Source organism: Salminus brasiliensis, chromosome 1 (genome assembly GCF_030463535.1).
Source record: "Salminus brasiliensis chromosome 1, fSalBra1.hap2, whole genome shotgun sequence".
Classification (NCBI taxonomy): domain Eukaryota; kingdom Metazoa; phylum Chordata; class Actinopteri; order Characiformes; family Bryconidae; genus Salminus; species Salminus brasiliensis.
In genome coordinates, this window is record NC_132878.1 from 24,354,081 (window position 1) to 24,378,523 (window position 24,443).

At 40.7% G+C, this 24,443-nt stretch overlaps 1 protein-coding gene across 2 annotated transcripts; it reads right to left on the reverse strand.

Annotated features, from left to right (window-relative positions):
- Window positions 1-1,394: 1,394 nt before the first annotated feature.
- On the reverse strand, window positions 1,395-23,826 carry wdr44 (WD repeat domain 44). Of its 2 annotated transcripts, none has more exons than XM_072675248.1 (19): window positions 23,335-23,826; window positions 20,890-20,923; window positions 20,343-20,420; window positions 18,428-19,091; window positions 17,219-17,352; window positions 16,993-17,085; window positions 16,770-16,906; window positions 13,725-13,808; window positions 12,536-12,794; window positions 11,625-11,763; window positions 10,727-10,791; window positions 9,886-9,999; window positions 9,566-9,688; window positions 8,709-8,900; window positions 5,970-6,071; window positions 5,552-5,667; window positions 4,842-4,969; window positions 4,447-4,581; window positions 1,395-3,646 (listed from the first exon to the last, which is right to left on the reverse strand). In XM_072675248.1, the coding sequence occupies exons 1-19, from the start codon at window positions 23,409-23,411 to the stop codon at window positions 3,558-3,560; spliced, it is 2,763 nt and encodes a 920-aa protein (XP_072531349.1). In that variant the 5' UTR covers window positions 23,412-23,826; the 3' UTR covers window positions 1,395-3,557. The 2 variants fall into 2 exon arrangements, with proteins under 2 accessions (XP_072531349.1, XP_072531340.1); XM_072675239.1 differs by having other exon boundaries at window positions 9,886-10,002.
- Window positions 23,827-24,443: the final 617 nt, after the last annotated feature.

Here is a 24,443-nt window from a genome sequence, read left to right on the forward strand (position 1 = left end):
CGGCCTTTTAGTTTGTTTTTTTAACATATTTTTCTTTGCCTTATGTAATTGGATAATCTTCAGTCAAGTCTCTTTAGAAACAGCGTCTAATAAATATAGAACTTTGATGTGATGGTCCAGTTGGAGTGGAAATGAGCTAAATGTAGGGTTCTGTATATCGAGTATTGTATATCCTGATGGTTTTTGAACTAGGCAGTATGTAAACAGTCAATCAAGAGCATTTAGAGCAGGAGGATCTTTTACAGATTTGCATAGTTGCATTCTCTTTAGGACCTTAAAAAGATTGAGCTGGTGTGGTAAATCGAATTGCAGGTTTTTTTTTTTAACCTTTAATTCACTGAATGTATTCAGTCGACCAAATTGTTTGGTTTCTTACGTTTACTACTACAGTTTTACATTAAAGAAGCTGTGAGGCTACTGTCGCTTACAAGTGATGGAAGCACATACCCACCAACTAGCATCCTGCAAGCTGAGAGACCAAATGTCACTCACTGCTCTTTTTTTGTGGCCAATAAAGATCCAATGGATATTTAAAATGAGCTATTAACTAAAATTCTGCATTAAAGAATGCATCTAAAAGTATCTACAATGCAGGGCTAACAACCGCCTGTGTGCGTGCTGTCTCAGAATAGGTCTGTTACAGGACCAATGTTTTCAGCCTGATCTCAATCCCAGTGCTATGTGGTTTTGGCTTTTGCATGACGCAAGTTCCTTATGTCCACTTTTATAGATTACCTTATTTACTTACAGTGAATCTTGAATTATGTTTTGAATTAGTCTCTTCTGCAGCCACTGGCCTTCTACTGCCTGACCTCGCTGGTCTCTGGATGTATAGGACGCCCCTCCCTCTCCCAGTCATTTAGGGTAAAGCTAGCCTGTGCAGGTACTGGAGTTGGTGGTGTTCTGCAAGTGTGTGCAGCTGGACAGTGATTAAGCATTTCTTGAAAAGATGTAGTGGTGCTTTGTGTGACTTAAGGAACCAGCTACTCTTCATCCTTCCACTGCTGGAAGCATTGGGTGATGGGGCAGGGGGAACCAGGGGACTAGCTAGGGAGTAGAATTGGTGATGAGTAAACTGGAGAGAAAGTTAGTGGTGTGTAGTGTGCTCACTTAATATGGTATATGTTTAGAGCAAAAATGTGGCGCTTGGAGACCTCTCTCTATACTGTATTACAGTATACTGCTGCTGTCATATTCAACCATATAAAACCACGTACCCAATGACCTTTTTCTACACCACTTAAACACAGCTGCTGCTCATGATGAACGGACCAATAGACATGGTCCAAATCAGCACAAAAAAGATCTTAAAGTTTCATTGTATAATGTATTGTAGAGATGCATGGCTTTGGTAAGCCAGTCCAAAGACCTTGATCATCTTTCACAGCCACATCTTCCATGGGAAAACCATTATCTTTTATTCTTTAGTGAGATCAATCATTTAAAAAAAAAAAAAAAAGAAAGAAAAAAAATCAAGTGGTTCAATTTTTTTTTACAAGTGTACAACACCACTAATACAGACACCATCAAGAAATGCAGAACCAAAATCGATCTGAGATGAATTAGTGCCAGAATGGGAAATGTGTGAAGTTGTTGTGGAAGCAGGGGTGTGTTTTGGGGGTGTGGTTATATTTCAAGTGATTATGGACTGATCAGGAACCTCTGGCAAAGAAAAGAAAGTAAAAGGTGTGTGTGTGTGTGTGAGAGAAAGTATGTACAGGTCTCCATGTAAATCACTATCTGCAGTCAACTCAGTGGTCGCAGTGTTTCACCGTCCAGCCATTATTTTAAAATTGTGCCAGCTTATACACAAAACACAGCTCTGCACAAACTGCTTAGCAGGCTAAACAGCAGTGAACAGAAAGTCCCATTAGAAGCACGAAAAAGCAGCAATCCAGACAGTGAACAGTGCTAGAGTGTAATGCTGGCTGTGTAGCTAGAAGCGGCACATTAACCAAATTCTATTCAACATTTAATTGCTCTTGTAGCAAAACCAGGACCTTAAAAAGAACCGTGATGTTCTCATCCAAGGACCTTTTCTATTGGCCCACCGCTGAAGAAATGTTTAGGCGCTGTAGATGATGTAATGGAAAAGTTCAGATACAACATGATTTGAACACCACGTCCTTTACAGCAGGTCCCGTTTGTCATTCTTTAGTTGGGCCCTTGAATTCCATTTGCGATCACTGTTGTGGTTTTTGTCAGATCATTTCTCACAATATTTGGTGCATTTATTGAACTCCAGAGGAGCAGACAAAATACACTACATGTCCAAAGGTCTGTGGACACCTCTTCTAATGAATGCATTCAAATGAGGCTATTTTAAGTGGGACCCTTTGCTGACAGATGTGCAAATGCACACACACAGCTTGTCTCATCCTTGTAGAGAAGTGTTACCAATAGAACATGGCTCTCTGGAGCAAAGAAACCTTTGGCACCTATTAGCACTATGCCCAATTCCAGATGGGGGCTAGAGGGGTATAAAGCCCCCACCATTGAGCTGTGGAACTGCTCTCTGGAATGATGGTTCTCCATCCAATGTGTTGGGGAGGAGATAGGGTGGTGATCATCCAACACCCTGACCTTACAGAGCAACTACTTGTTGCTGAGAGCAATCAGATCCTCACGGCAATGCTCCATAATCTAGTAGAAAGCCTTCCCTACTTCCAACAAAAGCAGGATAAACTTGTATTTTAATACCCTTGATTCCAGCAGGTGTCCCAATACTTTGTTCATATAGTGTGTTTTTTCCAGTAATTTTACTGCATTTACCCTCTGTAAAATAAATGTTCTGCTTCTTCATAATGCTGATCCAGCTCCAGATTTAAGCTTCCAATTTGTACGCTGTATAAAACGTTCATGTATCTGCAGATGCTGAACATGAACAATGCTGGATACTGGCAGCCCCCCCCCCAAATCCCACACCAGTGTTTCCCCAGTTATTAGCATCTGTAATAAATAATAAATGGGAAAACTGATCTGCCTTCATTCTGGTCAGGCACTGTCTTTTGCTGTTCTCAGATGGTCTAAATTAGTGCTGTAGTGCTGTGACTTAATTGTCATCATTAGTGCGAATGAACAATGCTTGGCAGATATATTCTCATCCTGCTGTAGCACTGTGCCTGTATGTTAAAATGCTGTGTGTGTAGCACTGTGTCTTATGCATAAGCTGACCACCACCTATCATCTCCATTCACGCTCTTACGGTGACTGAATTACTCTCGCCTGAACCTTATTCATAAGTTACAGTTCACAGAAAGAAAGGAAAGAGCAGATGAAGAAAAGTGCGTTGCGTCTTGGAAATGTTCCTCCTTGTCCGTTTTCTACAGTCCTCCACCTTCCCATCAGACTTTAGTTTCTGGGTCCCTGTTCCCTGCGGAGAGGAGGCAAACTTCCTCTCCCGAGCACTCACCAGCAGCCCATTGGTTAATGAAGGGGAGTTGTGGGCAGAGCCTATAGGTCTCCTCCACTTAGAAATGTGGTACTCATGTAATAGTCTGTGGTTCAGTTTGTGAAACCCCACTGAACTGTGTTTTCTTTCGTTAATTTAAAAGCGCTCAGTATTTCTTGACGTTCACAAAGACTTTGATGGCGCCGGTGAAGTCAGCGGACAGGAGGACTTCAGTGTGATCCGTTTTTAAAGCTCCTGAGAGAAAGAGAGAAAACTGAGTGTGGGAATGACTGTTGTCACACTATAACAGAATTTGGATTTTGATGCCAGTGACAGCGCAGTGTATACCTGATACCTATGGTTTTCAGAACACTGACTGTCATGGGCTAAACTGCAGTGTTCGTGGTGAATTACCACTGTAAATGACTGTAGTCTAGGCTAGTGTGTTTCTCAACCCTTTCCTGAAGGCACCCTGCCCTCCACATTTTAAAGGACTCCCTGCTTTAACACGCTCCTGCAGCTCTGAAAGGGCTTGTTAATGAGTTGATTAGTTGAATCGGCTGTGTTGGGAGCAGGGAAAGCACTAAAATGTGCAGGGCAGGGTGCCTCCAGAACCAGGGTTGAGAAACATTACTCTAGGCTGAGCCTTAATCTTGGTCTGGGGAACAACTTCCAAATGTTTACTGAATTGAATATTTAAAAAGAAACAAAACATTAATTAATGTAAAATTATTTTTTTTTTGTTAATTAAGGCAAAACTGTTGATACTTTGTGCAACTGTAATTACAAGGGGAGTAAAAATACAAATAAAATTGTGTTCAAACTAGTTACTGTAGTTACATTGCATGTACTCCCGCTTCTTCTAGTAGTGAATTTTTAAACAGTTCTGCAATATCCCAAAATATCTAAATCATGGTGCAAATTTGATATAAAATGAATCATTTTCTAAAGAAACATAAAACAAAAGAATCAGAAATGCTACTTAAATCGAATCACTGTTATTTACCCACACAGTTCTGAAATCTGTAAGGTATTGTCATTGGTACACGCTCTACCTGATGGGATGGTCTCGGAGTCGTCCGTGTCGTCGCTCTTACACTCGGCGTCAGGTTTCTCCTGCCCTGCCTCCTGAGGCACAATCAGACTGGGTTGTGGTGCGAAGATAGCTGATGTCACCACAGCATTGTGAGCTGCAAAATGTCAAAATTAACATGAGAGGTGAATTAGCACCACCTGAACACAGTAGTGCATAAACCAACACTTACTCATCAACAGTGTTTTAACTAGGGCTGCACAGTAGCATTTTGCAAAATCAGAGTAGGTAGCTACAGTATGTAAATGAGCCCTGTAACCTTGCGGCCCTAACTATATGGGAATAGCTCATGCAGAAACCTTAGAATCGTGGCTAATTGAGTAACGTGTCACTGATGTTCGATTTGATTCATTTTACCTTTAATTCCTTCCCAGAAGTCATTGCGGTCTCTTCGTACAGAGCTAAACTTGCTGAGGTCGTGGTAGGTGCTCCAGATGTACACGTACTTGTCCTCGGAACCGCTCACGATGAACGAGTAGTCGTGACTAGGAGAGAAAAACATTATGCCCTGTGACCAACATGCTTAACCAAAAGAGGAGAAAACAGGGCTCAAATGACTGTTCAGACAGTCAAACAGAAACACCACATGAATACACTGTTAAATGCAATGAAATTAGTAAAATACAAAAGTGCATTAGTCTGGTTCACTGAACGCATGGCCAACTTCATTTTCCACTGTGAGTGAAATAACTTAAGCAGGTGAATGTAAGGGAATCTCATTCCGCATGTATGACGAGTTATTTTAGTGCTTGAAATATTATTGATTTATAGAGACAAACCACAACCTATACAGATTAGCTGACCCCTTTAGTTACACTCAGCGAATGAGGATGAGCTTAGCTTTGTTGCACCATTTGGGAAGCAAAATATATATACTTAAATTAGAGTGTTTCCCCCAAAATATGGGAAGAACCACAGAACAGCACTGAAGTCATTCTGAGGATATCGTAGAAGCACTACATTTCGATATCCAGTCCCAATCAGTCCCTTTATGACCTGGGTTGGGAGTGTTCGAGTCACGCAACACAAACCGTGCTGAGCCCTCTTTCAGGGGTGTTTCTTCTCACCTGAAGCTGGCTTTGATCTGACTGCTGCTGTTGACGTAGCCTTTGTACTTCATAGACAAAGACAGGTCCCTCAGGTCATAAAGGCGAATCCGCGAGTCGTTGGACGTCACCAGGATCTGTTGAGATACAGAATTCTCTTCCTTAACCGTGTCTGTGCTTCAATGGTTCACATGAACAAACTTGCAGGACTGGGTAGCTTTCACTAGGCTCATAGTTCCAGTGTAAAACTGAAGAAGCAGAAGTTCAGCAATCAAACCGCTCTTGTCTGATTGACTACGTTAAAAGGGCGACTGCATAAAGTGTGTTAAACTGGAGTAAACTGCATTGTGGTTTCTTTTAGCCCAGGCTGAATTTAAATTCAGGGTATTTTATTAAATAATAAGCATGCATGCATTAAGCATAATTAGACAGTTAGAACCTTATTCTCTCCAGGCAGAGGCTCGATGCCAGTGATTTTGCGGCCCACGCGATTCCTCCCCCTGGTGGAGCGGACGTGGATCTGTGTGTGGTACTTAAGGCGCTGATGGATAAAAGAAAGAGAAAAAAGAAAAACACAAAGAGGAATAAACAAACACAGATAAGAACATTTGCAGGAGTCTTTCAGGCACAAATGTGTTCCAGTGTCTTCAGCTGCTTCATTTAATGCACAAGCCAATCCAAATTTTCCAAGAAAGGAATAACAACCCCCCCACACCCAAATTTCCAGCCTAATTAATTACAAATCTTAAATGTATTTAAAGATCACTCTCAGGGCTATATAATGCCTAAAAGGCACAAGGGATATATATATATATATATACAGTCATGCCCGAAAGTATTCATACCCCTGTCAAAGTTTGACTTAAATTTACTTTTATTTAACCAGAAATTATATTTTTGCCTGGAAATGACACAGGCATCTCCCAGGAGATAACACGATGATGTACAAGAGGCATCATTGTGGGAAAAAATATTTCTCAGCTTTTATACACATTTGAACAAAAAGTGGCATGTCCAAAATTATTCATACCCTTCTCAATAATTAATAGAAAAGCCTTTATTGGCTATTACAGCAATCAAACGCTTCCTGTAATTGCTGACCAGCTTTTTGCATGTCTCCACTGGTATTTTTGCCCATTCATCTTTAGTGATGAGCTCCAACTCTTTGAGGTTTGAGGGTCTCCTTGCCATCACCCTGATCTTTAGCTCCCTCCACAGATTCTCAATTGGATTCAAGTCAGGACTCTGGCTGGGCCACTGCAAAACATTAATGTTTTTGTCTGCTAACCATTTCTTCACCACTTTGGCTGTGTGTTTTGGGTCGTTGTCGTGCTGAAATGTCCACCGGTTCCCAAGGCCAAGTTTCTCTGCAGACTGCCTGATGTTGTTGTTAAGAATCTTGATGTATTGCTCTTTTTTCATGGTGCCATTTACTGCGATCAAGTTCCCTGGTCCATTGGCTGAAAAACACCCCCAAAACATTAGGTTCCCACCACCATGTTTGACAGTGGGGATGGTGTTCTTAGGGTTGAAGGCTTCTCCTTTTTTACGCCAAATGGTGCAAACATCATTGTGGCCAAACAATTCAATTTTTGTTTCATCTGACCATAAAACAGAACACCAGAAGTCTTCTTCTTTGTCCAGATGAGCATTTGCAAAGGTCAAGCGGGCTTTTGTGTGCCTTTTCTGGAGAAGTGGTGTCCTCCTTGGCCTGCGTCCGTGGAACCCAGCAGTGTGCAGTGTCCGTTGAACTGTCTGCCTTGAGATGTCGCCACCAGCAGAGTCCAGATTCACCAGGATGGCCTTGGTGGTGATCCTTGGATTTTTTTTCTTCTCTCTCAATATTCTCCTGGCCAGCACAGGTGTCACTTTTGGCTTCTGACCACATCTTCTGAGATTTTCCACAGTGCGGAACTTCTTGTATTTTTTAATAATACTTTGCACTGTAGCCACTGGAACTTGAAAACATTTTGATATGGCTTAATAGCCCTTTCCTGACTTGTGAGCGGCCACAATGCACAGCCGCAGGTCCTTAGTGAGCTCCTTTGTCTTAGCCATGACTGTCCACAAACCAACTGCAGAGAGTTGCTGTTTTTCTCCTGTTGAGTTGATTAAAACAGCTGTTCCCAATGAATCAGGGTAATTAGGATGCTTTAAAACAGCTTGGACTATTTGGAATGGTATAGAACTTTGGATTTTCCCATATACTGTTTTCAAAGGGTATGAATAATTTTGGACATGCCACTTTTTGTTCAAATGTGTATAAAAGCTGAGAAATACTTTTTCCCACAATGATGCAACTTGTACATCATCGTGTTATCTCCTGGGAGATGCCTGTGTCGTTTCAAGGCAAAAATTTAACTTCTGGTTAAATAAAAGTAAATTTAAGTCAAACTTTGCCAGGGGTATGAATACTTTCGGGCATGACTGTATATGTATATATATATATATATATATATATATATATATATATATATATATATGCACAAAATTGGGTTTCACAAATGATTTTACAGATGTGACACATTTTGTTGTTATTTAGCTTATCAATTCCTCAAACCATTCTGTCATTTCCTCACTTTACCCAAGTAGTTCTGTTGTGGAGCCCATCTTACTGACCCATCCACTGATCCCCTGATCTTACCTATGTTTATGTTTACCAGATGAATCGTACAGATCAAAGCCAATAATCAGACATATTTTAGAGCATTATCAGCTTGCAACTTGGCCAACATATTTAACACAAGACAAACAGGCAAACCCTAGCGAACACATTTAACTTTGTTAGCCTGTGTTAGTCTTGATTTAACAAACTGCTTAGAGCCTGTTTCAGCCTAACAGGATTGACTCAGGCTAACACAGGCGAACTCCAACAGATTTAATTCAGGCTAATAGTGTAAATGTTCATAGTGTTGCAGAGTAGTCATAAACCACCCTAGGGTCCTTGGGGTAGTCAATAGAAGCAATATCACCCCCTACAATTCAAATTTCAGAAAGACCACATTATTATAAACACAGCAGAACCAGATAAAGGCTTTTGATCGAAATTTAATGACATCAACATTTCTCTTTAACTGACATAGTCAAACTGGTCTATTGTAATAATGAATAACCAACACAAGTTTGACACTAGTTCAATCTGCTGCTTGTAATGACACATAGATACATTTGCACACACCTCTGTATCGTAGAAAATGCAGCGTCCATCATAGGTGCCAATGACTGCGTATTTGCCATTCTGGCAGAAGTTGGCTGCGGTGATGAGGCGTGTCTGACCGTCCACTTCGTTCCACAGAGCCACTTTCTTATCCGGAATATTCCACAAGCGCAGCCGGCCATCCAGAGATCCGCTCAGAAAATACCGATCATCCTACAGAGAGACGGGAGTGAGGGTGAATACATGAAAATTCTGAAAATCTTTCCATGACTTCTTAAAAGATATTTCTCATTCTTCACCACCTCAGAGATATTTACGTGAAGACTAGTGAAACTCAAAAGTTAGGAGGCGTTTAGACAATTCTTTACACCACATCTCATGCTTAAAATTAAACAGGCTAGGCTTTTAAGGGGGCAGGTTAATACATTTGATTGGCTACTTGTCTTCATATATACATATAATATAAAAGTATAATATATAATACAAAAAAAAAGTAAGCAGAGATCATATTTTCATATCAAAACACACACAAACATCCATAATTTATTTTATGTTCAAAACACCTAAAACATGGAATCCTCAAAGTTGACCGTTCAGCAGTGGGTGATTTATTTATTTAGTTTAAAAAGGTGAAACACTGCTTAAAGGTCAAAACACTGCTTTAAAATTTGGTTTAAAATATAGAGAATACTAAATCGTGAACCTAGCATCGTGAATTGACTTGTGGGCTTAGTGTATCGTAACATCTAATTGTTACCATTATTACTAATAATTCATCTCTCCCTAGAGACAAGAATGTGCTTAATCTTTTACCATTTCCCCAACCATATTACCACAGTGAATGCCATACTGTCATGCAGACAAACACACACACTCACCCTGGGATGAAAAGCAATTGCTGTGACAAAGTCTACATGCTGGAAACAGCAGAGGCACTCTCTCCTGGATATGTGCCACAACCGCACGGTCTTGTCCATGGATGACGACAACAGGAAGTAGTTCTGTAAAGACAGTACATGACATCATTGGGATAAATATTAATGGAGTTCATATGTTAATAGAGGCAAACCTCCTATTGCATTCTATTAATTCTAGAATGTTCTATAATTATTAGAAATGATCATAATATCTAATATTTATTTATAATTTACACTGTTAAATCGTTAATGGTATTGTAGGAACAGAGGAACAGGCTCACCTTTGACCAGGAAAGGTCGAGAAGGTCTGCTGTGTGACTTTTGTACTTGCAGAAAGGAACCTGCCGGAAAGGAACGTTTTTGTCTTCAGTGTCGGCATCCTCCACTGCCGCTCCCTGCTGAGACAGAAGACGAAAAACAGATGGGATGTAAATAATACACACACACACACACACACACACACACACACACACACACACACACACAAGAAATAGATCACTAAAGTATTTAAGTCATAACAACACAATAGATTCATTTATAACATTACATGATAAATAAATCCCAGGAAAATCTGAAGACTACAGTTGAAGTTTTAACTAGAAGCAGCCTGAAGTTTGAGCATTAACCACTAGGGGGTGTAACAGAGATCCTCCCACACACATCTCTCTTAATAAAGGGTGCACTCTAGTAGCCCCTTTTAATCCACAGTTCTCACTATGTGGGCAAAACAAACACATTTAACACACTCACACATTTCCAGCCCTTTCTATTAGGAGCCACAACAGAAATATTATTTGCTCTTTAATTAGCCCAAGTCTCATTTTCAACTCAGCTGCTTATTTAAATGACAACTTCAAATAAAGAGCCACATCAAACATAACAGGCCACTGCAACACAGATCTGCCAAAATCAAAATATTAAATTGGCTGATTGGAGATGGCTAATTTGGAGCAAAAAAACAAAAAAAAACAGGCTGATTCAAAATGTGCGCCCCCTGGTGTATTCAGTGTATCATACGCATTGTATGATGCAGAGATCTGTGCAGAATCACTAATGTGAAATCTGTAGGTCAGGAATTGCTGCATGATGCTACATGTTTTCAAGAGCAGTGAGAGAGCTTACCCCTCCTTCAGTATCAGACTTCGAGGAACACAGACTCTCCTGAGACGGGGAGGGAGACACACGACCTAAAGAAAACAACAAAACAGTTACTCAGTCTGTCTCTCGCATTCTCTCTTGCGCAAACTGGCCAATGCATCAATGTGTAGATATTAAGGTGCCTTGTTTATTAAATTAACAATCACAACTGTCTTGTTTTTGTTGTAATGAACACATACAGCTATTAGGTGTTTGAGAAAATATCAGTATATTGAGGAATCACAATATGTTGTGCAATACTGTATAGCTTCTCAAAAACACAATATATATCATTTATTTATTATGATTAATTTATATAATATATATTTTTTTTAATTTACAGTTTATTTCCAAAAACTACAGAGACTTGTTGTGATGATATTAAAAGTAATACTGTGCTTTTATACTATGACTATTTTTCTGAGTGAAAAAAAAAGCAAAAATCACAATATATTAAAATATATTGACTCGTAACCCCTGTATCGTGATAAGGATTCCCAGGTACTTGCCAGCCTGACCTAATAATATTCAAGTTAAAGAAGTAGTATTAAACAATGTTAATGTATTTATGCACTAGCCTTTAATCAAACGGTGCTTAGGACTATGAAAAAGCGCACTTTCATGAGGCAAATGCCCAGAATTTGGGCCATGCCTTGTTTAGACTATTGCCATGGATAACAGCATACAGTTAAGGGAACAATACTAATAAAAACTGACCTATTTTCCACTTTCCTGAAAGCTGCTCCGCTGTTCCATCATTGATTAAATCATTAACTCAGTGCCTGAGGCCTGGCTACTGGTGTATAGATTTTCTCACTCACACATTTACACAGTGTGAATGGAGTGTGAAATCACCAGTCTCTGTAAGTGTGTGTGTACTTGCCCTCTGTGTTGTATTTGATCCTCATGTTGTTAAAGTAGTCATAGGCATTCTTTAGGACCCAAATGCGAACCACATTATCCTGACCAGCTGTAGCCAGCAGCCGCCCGCAATGAGAGAACTTCATTGTCCACACCGCACCCTAAACAAGACACATTTAAAGAAATAGTTTGGTGACAAAAACAAAGAACAAAAATCTGCCAAGACATTCTGTTCCTTATTTTTGTACTGGCACCTCAGGGTTAATAGAACAGAGATTATATACACCAATTGTACACTTACAGCAAAACTTGGCATAAGAAATCACAAATGAAAATGACTGACCACTGAGCCCAGATGTCACCCAAGACATGTTTGGTGTCTGAAGTTTGCTTCTTTAGTTTAAAACAGGACATGCTGGCTAACACTGCTAACTAACACTGGACTTAGAAGGTCATCAATCTCCTCTCAGTAATTACATCACAATGTCTCTCAACCCACTAAAAGCATGGTGCAGATTAATGTGGTTTAGAACACAGCACACATACTTTAGTTGATTACCATAAAAAAAAGCTTCTCCACACAGCTGGATGGAATAAACATTTAAATAAGATCTAGCCATGCAGTTTTACCAAATCAGGGTTTGGTTACATTTGTTTGCTTTGATACATCTAAAAGTTAAATGGCTTTATGATACATCAGTAAAGCAGAAAAAACTTAAGGCTTGTATTTAAAGAGATTAGATTGGTGACAAATCTAGGTCCAATTGTTTGTCAGCAGTGTTAGCTTAGCATCTCCTGTTCTAAATCAAGGAGGTACACAGGAGGTTTTGGCAGACTGGCTGCATCTCAGGTCAGTGATCAATCATGTTCTGATTTTTTAGTGTAGTGTAGTAGCATGTGCTGGTCAAAGAAACTGTGGGAATCTCTGCTCACCATGTGCTCTCCGCTGAGGTCCTGCACTACTCTGATCTGGTCAAAGTCAAACGGGCCCTTGAAGCTGTGTGCAGCTTTAAACTTCACAGGCCGCGTGTAAGGCATTCCCTCGTCATCGCTGGAGGACGGCTCGTCCTGATCCGTGTGAAACACCTCATCCCTCACACTCTTCACCTTGTTCACAGCGCGCTCCCCATACTCCTCGAGCAGGTGCTTCCCTCGCTTCACAGACTTCCCCAGGAACTTCTTCAGCTGAGTGCTGGGGCACAGATGATGGACAGGGAAGAGCAGTTTAGACCTATGCAATGTTTCCATTGAAGTTCTGTGCCATTTATATGCAACAAATTTAAAATGCGTGAAAAAAAAATTGGTGGTAAATTTTGAGACCCAGACGCTTGTTTCCATCAAACTGACTGTTCCTGCAAAAAACTGTTATTGTACCAATGAAAAAGCTGTGTTATATGGGCGTTTTCATCTCTCATTTAAATTAAATGTGCGACACACCTTGTGTACATTCTGCTTCCTTGACCTCACCATAACCTACTAATAAGGAAGATATTATTTTTTTCTTCCTATTCATTTCAACAGTTCTTTCCTGGTTTCATAGAGCCGCTTGACCTCTTTCCGATTAGACAGGCTGCAACCTTTGGTTGAAGATTTCTTTTGAAAACACACACACACACACTTGTCTCATTCCCAGTCCAGCTCCACCTCTCCACCATTGTTTTAGTTAGTTTTTACTTGAGGTGACATTAGATTTAGCAAGAACAACAATTCCAAATGAGGTTTTCATAACATTTCAGGTATGAACAAACAGTTTATCTGCTTGGGTTTCATTAAATGCTCCAGACACTTTCTGTTCCGGCTACATCCAAATACTATTTAAAACTGGGTATTTGGTATTGGTTTACTGACCTTGACCTAAACCTTACATCTAACCCTAAACCTAACCCTAAAAGGTACGGGTAAAGTTAAGTGCAGGGTTACACTCAACAGACCGTCACTTACATTCAGAGTTCAATAATAAGACAGGAAAATGGAAACTACAGACTACAGGATGTACTTATGTAAGAATGGAGTCGTCTGAAAAGCAATACCATTGCAATAACTATTGCCTTCAGTAGTCTCCTTCTGCAAAAATAAAGAAGCAGAGAAAGAAACCCCAATAATTTATACAATGATTTCTTACGTTTTCTGTTTGAGCTTTCCGCCGTCCGTGTCGGCCAGAGGAGCTTGACTCTTATCATCATCGTCTGACTGAGCAGCATCGTTTCTGTGGAGAAAGAGAGCTAGTGTGAGATTTTCTATGTAGAACAACTTCTGGAAGCCTCCATGAAAATCCATGTTTTTATCAGAATGTCACTGATAATCCTGACGGCCTGATGATATAATTAGCCCACTGACCCTGCATGCTAACTAGCCCCACTGACCCATTATCCTTAAAGAAATGGTGTAGTTTACACGCTTTACACAATTTCCAAAGCTTCACTAAAGATTGTGTACAGAGTACACCGGCCAAACACAAACGCAACACACAAATGTTGCCAGCTGTTTTAGAACGTTCTAAAAAAAAAAACTGCCAGGCAGATCTACATTATTAGAAAAATGGGGACTTTATGCTTTAAGCCATATCTAGGCGGGATTAAAATTTGGAGGAGCCCCTTTCTCATAGGGGCTCCTTTGTGAGTGTTTTCCTCCAGGTCAACTTTGACTGTGTTTTTCTCTGTCATCCAAAAAAAATTACAGGCTGAATCATCTGTTTTTTACTCAGCAGTCATCCTATAATTTTAGACCCATCCAGACTCACATCTCTGTGTCACTTCAAGTTAAAAAGGAAAGTTTGCAACCAAATTCAGTCTTCAAGCACATTCATTTATTTAATATCCTCCAGTGGATATTAAAAACATGGAAAACTGGACAAACTGGAAAAGGAAGACAAACCTGTGTTTATCTTCTTCAAACGGTTTGTGCCAGAGAAGCACCACCACTTTTTAAAAAAAGGTTAGCCTCATTCAAGATGCCAAAACTTTTTAATCCGCTCAAACCACATCCAGGTTTTTATTAAGCCTTTCCACATCAAAACTTCACAACGTAGCTTAATGCTGGAGAAAGCCTATCTAGACACTGAGACCACCCCCCATCATAAATCTATAGAAATCTGTTATAGAAATGTTAGAATTAACTGTTCATCTTGAATTGTCCTTCACAGAAAACACCAGAACAGAGCCTAAAGTCATGTTAGATGTTAGCAACTAACCTTCAGTCATTGTTAGGTACTTCTGGGAGTAGCATTACTTTAAATTTCTGTGGCTTAAAATAAGAACTACTGTCGAAGTGGAGTTTAAAACGAGCTGTGATGGCGAGAGAGAGGGAAGATTAGCGGCGTTTTTTCCCCCCGCCGGAGGGAAGCAGCTGTGTGTCTGTGTTTGGTTCCGCTGTAAAATGAGGACAGATAGGAGTGTGGAGAATGGGATTACTAATACATTTCACTCTGGAAAGCCCTGAGGCCCACCACCACAGCTACAGCATGACACAGGAGAGCCTTACAAAAGAACGTGATCAAAAGAGCTTCAACAGAAAACATCACGCACCTTATTTCAATCTTAGGTCTCACCCAAAACCGCATACAGCATTACTAAATAGTATGTCATTATTACATCACCATAAGAAGTGGTCACTGGTGTAGGGTGTTGTTTAGGATGCAGCCTTCACACGAGCACGGCAAATCCGTGGTGAGCCTTGTAGATAAGAGCGTGAACTACTCCAGAACTTAAGGCAGCAAATCACCCATCAGACGAACTTAAACAAGCACTTCAAACATGAGTTCCAACACAATGATACTAGAAAAGATGAAATACAAGCTACTAGAGATGCGTTTAAAAAAATTTATTTGATATCGATTTGTATAAGTCTAAAATCGATCTTTAAAATTAGCATATTCGCCATGAACAGCCATTGTTTTTTGCAGTGATATGGATGCTAGGGCAGATGTGTGGTTAGAGTTTGGATTCAAAAACCATGATGGCAGGGAAGGGCTGGACAAAAGCAAAGCCGTGTGTAAGCTGTGCAACATGGAGGTGAAATATTGTGGCAATACCACAAATCTGAGAAACCACCCCGATATTCAAAAATCTCCACTAGAGAAGGCCTAAAGTCATTGGACACAGGGTCAGTATAGCTCAAGGTCAACAAATTTTGACCATATGTACTATGCACAATGTAACACCACACAGTTTAATGCAGGCTCATTAGAAGCTAACGGACAAGATGCTTGTAACATATTTTTACCACGATAGTGTGACCACTGCTTTACTCTGATGACATTAAGGTACAAAGAGAGGTTGGAAGGGGATCTGAGTGGCTTAGCGGTCTCTTGCGCAGGGTTCACAAGTTCGGTCATAACGGTTTTCTAGTTATGGTTATGAATTCATGCATGTAATATTGTTTTCCTCAAAATAAACCTGGTCAGTCTTTAATGTTAAATGTACCTCATTACCCATACAGCACCATAAAACTGTGGCTTTTGTCTTGTTTAAGCAAGCTTTGCACTCCAACAGGATTCTCTATTCCAGCTACCAAACATCCTTCTTCCAGGTAATCTGAAAAGCTGTAGAACACAGATTACCTGGTTTAGTCCTGTTAAAAAACTGGAGCAGAACAAAAATGTGCCTCTGAGGACAGACCTGGAAACCCTGCTGGAGTGAGTGATGCAGAATGAATGCAGCATTTCAGGTCACATACAAAGAAGAGTAAGCATGAGAGGTCAACAGAGGACCATTTTCATTACCTTGTTTGTGTCTCAAGTGTGTTCAAGCTTCTCTCAGTCAATAATACAAAGTGCCCTTCATGTATACAAATGCCAAAACTATTCTCTTCCGTTCACTGTAACGTCTCCTATGTTCTGTGGGCCAGTATGGTGCAATATGGGTAACAAAGCTGTCGTACATTTCTCACGTAGGGCATTGTCAGTAGTCGAGTATGGGTAATGCCTAGGGATGGTAAGGTACTGTATTGCAACGTTTCGCAGAATACTGTCACATAGTGACTAACACGTTAGTTTGTTGCTAGTTTGAGGCTACCATTAGCTTTTGGCTTCAGTATAGGACACCATAAAGCATAGTGCGTGGTGTGGTGTCAGCAGTCCAGTCTGGGTATTTTATGTCACACTGCAGGGTATTTTCGCTGAACATCAGGCTTCATGTACCATGACACTGAGGAAATGTACTTCTCTTACGTGATGTACTCTTTGGTCCTTCTCATGATGTGCAGTGTTAGTGGGTTGATTCCAGTTGGGAGTTTCTCTTCTGCCTGGATAAGTGGAATTTCCTCACCCGTGTCCAGATTCTTAATCATCACACTCGCCAAGATCTCCTGAATGGACCCACATAAAAAAGACATGATGTGGATGTATGTGGATACACACATATACACGCACATACACTCGCACACTACAATACCTCATCGGTGAGCTCTCTGCCGGAGTTAGAGCGTGGTCTCTGGGGTCCAGGAGTTTCACTACCACTAGGACAGGACACTTGCTCATCATTTTCCTGTGCGTACACACAAAAACACACACTTTACCATTCACAAATATTCCATCCACATATTTTCATTAAATCCAAACCTACATTTGCTTTTGATACAAATCCGAACTGAGAAACAGCCTTAAAATTAATTAAGCACCTGTGCAGTTACTACTTTCTCCCCACTAGTGGCGCTGGCGAGGTCCAAGGAGTGCTGAAGCTCCTTAGTGAGGCATCGAACAGTGGAGTTTGGACTGACTAATCCGCATGGCTCTTCCACTGGTTCTGCAGAGACTAACCAATCACAGTTCATATGGTGTTATTAATAACTCATTAATGAATACAGCATAGCTTTTACAGTGGTAGCAGTGGTATTCAAAAATGAAGAAAATTCAGTACACTCTTACAATCCAAAGACGCACCCTAGCACACATGGAACAAACGTAATGCATTATGTATGGTTTTATGTACAAGATGCCCAGGCGTGTCACAAGTTCAGCCTTTTTTCCACTGCAGGGCCAAATGGTTATTGAAGCCGCACTGCTCCGCACCGGTGCGGACCCATTAGACCTGCAATGGTTTCTTTTTCTGTTTGCTGAATTGCTAAATCAGGACCAGGAAGTGGGGTAGCATCTCATAATAATTATGCAACAGTTTTGTCTATTAGTCTTGCACTACAACTACAAGGCTGATGTAGCTAGCTGACTGAAGTCAGCTGAATTCCTCTATTTTGCACACTCGTCTTGCCATGGTCCTGCCATAAAAGACACAATATACGGTCACAAAATGATGTCTTGTGTTAGGAAATGTAATGAAGGGGACATTTTTGTTTTCTACAATAGTGTTGCTGTTGTGATACATTTCTTTCACAGCATTTTCAAATGTTGAACAACTAAGGATATCTGGACCAATTCAAATTCAAAAATAGTTAAAAATAGCTAGAATACTAGCAATAAAATATTACTTGCCAAAACTCATAACATCACTGAATTTAAGTCAGACAAAGATATTTTAGATAAGCAGAGCATCTCTGGTTTCACAAGCTCCCACTACTGTAAAAGTATGATTCTGTGCTTATTTTAAAGTTACAGCTTTTTTAGTGTGTTTATTGGTCGGAGCACTACACCAAAGACACAGCATTCATTAAGACTGCTAAAATGCCAAAAAAGGAAAAAGTGCCATTATACACAAAGACACCAGGTTTTTGTCAGGGAAGACCCCAAATGCATTAACAAATCACTGCTAATCTTCCATAACAGTTACTGGAATGCTCTAGTGTACAGTAAAGATTTAATCATCAAAAAGGGGCTCCTTAGGGTACAGTAACTGACCACTTCAAGCACAGCGATAAAATTGTAAATTTTTTTACCCTCTAGCCCAGTGGGCCGCATCACTTCCTGAGGCTTTTTACTGTGTGGGAGAGAGGGTCGAGCAGGGGGCGGTGGCCTGGGGGGAGGGGCTCCACTGGGAGGGGGCGGTCTGGAGGGTGGGGTTTTCTTTGTGCTTGCTACAATATCCGGCTCCACTGTGAACTGTCGGGGAGGTTTAGAGGGGCCGGATACGTCAGACTCCGCCGCTTTGTCGGTGAGGGGCACTTGTTCTAAGATATCCGCTGTTTTAGGTGCGTCTGTGCTTTCTGTGGCGCAGGGCACAGGACTGAGAGCAGAGTGCGATGGAGTCGGTCCGAGAGCACTCGTAATGTCGGGTGGAGGAGGACCCTGACTCCGTTCCTGAGATGCCTGGGCTCCACCTGCCACATCTGGTGCCGCCTCCTGTACACCCACATCTGGTGCCACTTCCTGTGGTCTGACGTCAGGTTGCTGTTCTTGCGGTTCTGCAACGGACTCCTCTGGAGGGGTCTCGGAAGCGTCTGCCGGTTCCGGAATGTGAGCTTGGGCTTGTTCTAGAACACTGTGATCTGGCCCCGAAGTCCTGTCCTCTCCAGAAAGAGCAGAGCATCTTTCCTCGCTTCTCAACAGCACTTCTTCCACATCACTCTCCTTCTGACTTTCTTCTATAATACTGTCAATGATCTAGAGAGAAAAAGGGAAATAAATGAACGGTACTTTCACAAATCAACAGAAATTAACAGCAGTAATCAGTCCTTGGTTGTAGGCCAAGGACGTACAGGTCAGGTTTCACAACATGAAGCTATTTTAACTAACTTAGCTGGGGTAACTCCCTCTTTTTCACCAAGGCTCCTCTGTTAGTTATTTCCCTCCCGGATCGATGTCTGTATTTTCTTCCTTGCCCTGATAAAATGACGGGTTGAATTACACTTTTTTTTCAATGAACTCAGCAATCGGTCGATAATTTTAGACCTGTCAAGATTTGCCCTTCTGTATTTTTTCATGAAGTCGCCCCATGTCTGAACAAAAGGTGTTTGGTCGCTGCCAAACACAGGGTTTATTTTCTTCCCTCGGTTTGCACCAGAGCATCACCACCACTTGGGCGTGGGCTGAGATTCAGTGGATGCACAGCTGTGTGTCACGGCAAACTGCCTGAACATCATCAAACACAAACAAACACAAATTCGACCAAACATTTCCAGACAAACATGAACAAACAGCCATGGCACACCAACCCAACATTCGTGTTTGTTTATGTTTGCTCGTTTGCTCGGTATAAACTGGCCTTGGAAAATCATTTTGTATAACTAAAAACAGTAGCAACAGCCACGATGAACTCTGAATTTTGTCTGTACTGTTCATTTTTAAACTAATTTTATAGAACTCCACAGCAAAAAAACTACCTTTGAAGTAAGAGGGGGGAACTGTAGACATTTGATTGTGTCAACCAATTCCTTCCAGTCCTCCAGAACTGAAGTAGTGCAGCCCTGAGGTAGGCTTAGAGTGAATCTGTGCTCATGACGTGCAAAGAATACGAGTGAATACGAGGCCTTCTGTTAAGGCCACACTACCGTTGTTTCTATACTGAAGATCTTTAGTATGGAAAACAACAGGATCTTATGTCCCTCAGCTCGTCTTTCAGGGAGCTCAGAACAGAGAGACACTGATGGAAAGAGGCTGGAACTCGGCCAACACACACAAACAGGAATAAAAGATTGTGTCAAGAGTGGATTTCTCTCCCACTCTCATGTACTTCTGTACCACATCTACCTACCTATAGAAGTATTTATTCCAATTAATACTACGTCCAAATTATATACACAGATACTGTAAGCTACAGAATATCTAATAATAATAATGATAATAATCTTCTAAACCTAACTCTAATCATAACCTTAATAAAAAAATAAAAAAATAAAAAAAACACAGTCCCACCTGGAGAGAGTCATCTTGGCGTGACTCTTGTGGTGCCAATCCAGAAGCTACTTCCTGTACCAGGCTATCATCTGGGGACTGTAGCCAATCAGAAGACAAAGAATAATCAGGCTCTGCCAAGCCATTCTAAAATATAATTTCACAACCTAAAACATACATATAAAGGCAATAAAGGAAGACATATGACTATGACTAAAGGTTTTTATAGATTTCAAGGAAGACGTATGACTTTTAAAAGCCTGCTTGTTAAATTTAGCCATGTACACGATTCTAGGATCCTAAATGTCCTGTTTCAGCATTACTGCGGCTCAAAAACCTGAAGACCTGAAGTAATTATTAACATAAACTAGCAGCGCCTCTGCTGTCTGCTGATTCAGCCCTCACATGGCAAAAGGCATTTACAAAGAACAGGGCAACAATCTTTCATTTCTCAAATGCTTCTTTGCCATTACTAGAGCCCTTCAGTGTGACCTTACAGTAATTTACTGAATTGGCAGGGTTACAGTTAAAAAGTTAAACATCTTATATATATCTGAATTAGTCTTACCTGAGGCTGGGGAAGGACAAACTTTGCGGGTGACCTGGAGAGACACAAAACAAAAATTAACACAAAGGAAAAATCAACACACTACAAAAAGTAGACACAAGGATGTAAATTAGGGGTGGGCAATGATGATGATATATTATTATCCAATAAAATATTTGACAACTGTGATGCACATAATGCTTTTATCCCTGTAACCACCAGGGATACCACAGCTACCACCTAGCAACTCCACAGCAACAACCTGTGATTAGTTCAAAAATGTATTGTATGTATGATGTGTGTACAGAATGTATTAGTCTGTCATTACATTGTGAAAAATATTGTGTATTGTGAAAAATGTAATAATGTAAAAATGTAAAAATTTAATATTGTGATACAGTATTTTCACTATATCGCCCAGCTCAAGCTGCACCACTACTAATTCTAATTTCTTTAAACATTCCAAAAATCAATGCACTGGTACTTTTTCACACCTTTACATTTTACATCTGCGTCCACTCATTCTGCTTCTGTAACAATCTTTCCTTCTCAATAGCTAATACATTTCACAGTGTTTATGTAGTCTAACCACCGGATACCAATGTGGTTTCATGTTTACAGAGCTAATCCAGAGCCAAAAGCCCAACGCTATCTCTACACATGATAAAGCAGTCTGGCGAACGACAGCAAGACACACTGCAGCTTTAAGAAGGAATGCAGCCGTCCATAGCACAACGCTGTCTTTCAGTGAGGCTACTGTTCATTAAGCCTGTGGTTATGGTAATACTTTATGACACAGAGGAGAGAGAAATCTGTACTGTCATCTTAGGCTCCATGTTAATCACAACAGTATGTATACCCGGAATGGCGACGGGGCTTACATACAGCAGGAATGCCTCGTACAACACAGCACAATCAATACAAATAATAACATTAATAAAGAATAACAGAGACGATTGACCCGTCACACATGACATATGGCACATTTGATATGGATCCACCAAACTTGGAGTTTATCCATCATCAAGTACTAAAAAGACTCAACATTACACTGTGCGTTTTAGAAATAGTTACGTAAACACACACAAACAAACCCCTTCAAAACACACTTTAGACCACTATCAAACACCACACCTCTAAACACAGGCCTGCTGCATCCGGGGGTCAAGTGGCACTGGTTATTACAGGCTGTCCCTCTCTCTCTCTCCTTTACACACACACACACACACACACACACACACACACACACACACACACACGCCCTTTAACCCCAGTCACACGGTGAAAACAAAACTGTTAGAGGTCAACTTTCTACCCTGGATGATGAAATCCTGAGGAAAGCCAATCAGTCTCGGCCTGTTCGAGCCAAAACTTTGGTAAAGCATGACTGAAAGAATAAGAGGCCTGAGCAGAGGGACTAGCCCTGCAGTTTTAATCTGGTAATAGTTCACATGCTTATGACTCAGGCACTACTTGGCCATTATCAAGACGTCAACTCATTCTCGCCTGCAATGTTTCAGACAGAAGTGCAAACCTAGATCAGTGAGCCAGAGAGAATAACAGAGCAGGAATCTGTTACCAAGAATATGTTCTTAATAGCTGTTATCGAGTTTTACCATAAAAGTGGATTTGAAATTTGAAAATTTCCATGTACACATGTCCATGTTGATAAACATAGAACATGTAAACACTAAAAACATAGCAAATGTCAACACTGGGGCTTTAGTCACCTGAGTGAGCATTACAAAGACCTTTAGTGTTCATCTCTACATGGTTGCAAAAGCAATAAAACAAAGACATACAGATTTCTAAAAGCGACCAGTGGCTCCCAAATTGGTCTTCTGTGATCCTTAGAATTTTTTGTATCCCTTTAAGCTTGCAGGTCCTAACAGCACAGGTTCAGCTCAAGAAAATGCACTATATATCTCATCTGTATCTTAATCATCACCCTCAGCTCAGTGCACAAGCATTTCACCACATTCAGGATGACAGGCCTGACATCAGAAACCATAACCTTAGCATTAGCACTGAGGGGAACCAGTTATACCATTTAACAGGTATATGATACGAGTCTTTTTCCGCTCATTACTTTAAAACTAGGCATCTTGATGCAGCAGATTCTTGGTTAGTGGGCGGGGCTTGTTATTTGACACACGCCCACTGGACTTTTATCTGAAGTTGGTCATAAACTGCTTTGATTTGGGTGATTTATTTTGTTTAGGCGATTAACACAATCATAACAAGTGTAAACAAAAAAAAAGTTACAGTTCAGAACAATATAATCGAGATATTTTCGGTGCACAGAGATCTCGAGAATCAAACCGATTTTGACTCCAGAACCGAAACTCTTACCGCGTATCGATTCAGCTGTAATGACAAACAACACAGAGCCTACCAAGCCCCAATTCATCAACAGAATAAATGCTTGGTTTTATGTGTATGTATGAACTTGAATAGTGTACTCACACATTTGGTGAAGGAGTGAAGTTGACATCTTCTGGTGCATCGTAAAACTCCTCTGTGTCACTCGTATCCGACGCCATTTAGTGTTGACTTAGCCAGGTGGCTACATGCAAAGGCCTAGGCTGGAAAATTAAAAAGGCCCTAACTTTGAAGAGAAAACCAGACTAACTATGAAGCGATTTTAACACAAATGCCCCACGCTGACAAATGACAAGTTTGGACTCGTCCTCTCGTTTTCTGTAGCTCCCCAGACTCAGCTAGCTGATGGTAGCCGAAAGCTAACAGCCAACACCAACAAGAGAGGAGCCTGGCTGCCTGACAGCGGAGCCGAATTGACCAACACCTCGTTTGTACAGCTTTTTCGAACTCGACAGGAACACTTTCACGGCAATAGCAGCAGCTGTCGGTGGTCTTAGCGGGACCCTTGCAGGATTTATGGCCCAAAAACACGGAGCCTAGAGCAGGAGGAGGAGAAGGAAGAGGAGCGTCAACTGATTTCTCTCACGACCACTAAAGTCTCGCACTACACTCTCGCGAGATTGCATGTGCCTTCCGTGACGCCTTGACAGCTGACCTGAAATCAGTTTAGTATTGGGAGTTTTCCTTAAAATTATGAGTGTTTGAGGCCAATTGACTGATTCTGTATCAGTCAAAAAAAAAAGCAAATACAAAACTACAGCCAGTTGTAGATTGATAGACATACATACATACAGACAGACAAACAGGCAGACAGCTATATAGATAGATAGATAGATAGACAGACAGACAGACAGATAGACAGGCAGGCAGGCAGGCAGGCAGGCAGACAGACAGAAAGACAGGCAGGCAGGCAGGCAGGCAGGCAGGCAGACAGACAGACAGACAGATAGATAGATAGATAGATAGATAGATAGATAGATAGATAGATAGATAGATAGATAGATAGATGATGCATTAAAACTATGTAATAAAAAGCCTTGTGGTATGTTTAAATATGTGCATATAAAATAAAATAAATCTAATATAAAATTATTTTATGCACATTAGTGTTTTTCATCCTTGACACAAACCAGCATTTAGTCTTACTAGACTATACAGCACTAGACTTGCTCTAACATCAACCAATGTTAGTC

What these genes read in the sequence shown, in the direction of transcription:
- wdr44 (XM_072675239.1), bottom strand. Translation starts at nt 23,411, where the DNA reads ATGGCGTCGGATACGAGTGACACAGAGGAGTTTTACGATGCACCAGAA. An exon ending in GCATTTTCTACGATACAGAG is followed by an intron (nt 6,072 to 8,708) that starts GTGTGTGCAAAT and finishes TTTATCCATCAG; the next exon opens with CGCCTTAAGTACCACACACA. An exon ending in CTCTGCCTGGAGAGAATAAG is followed by an intron (nt 5,668 to 5,969) that starts GTTCTAACTGTC and finishes GTATCTCAACAG; the next exon opens with ATCCTGGTGACGTCCAACGA.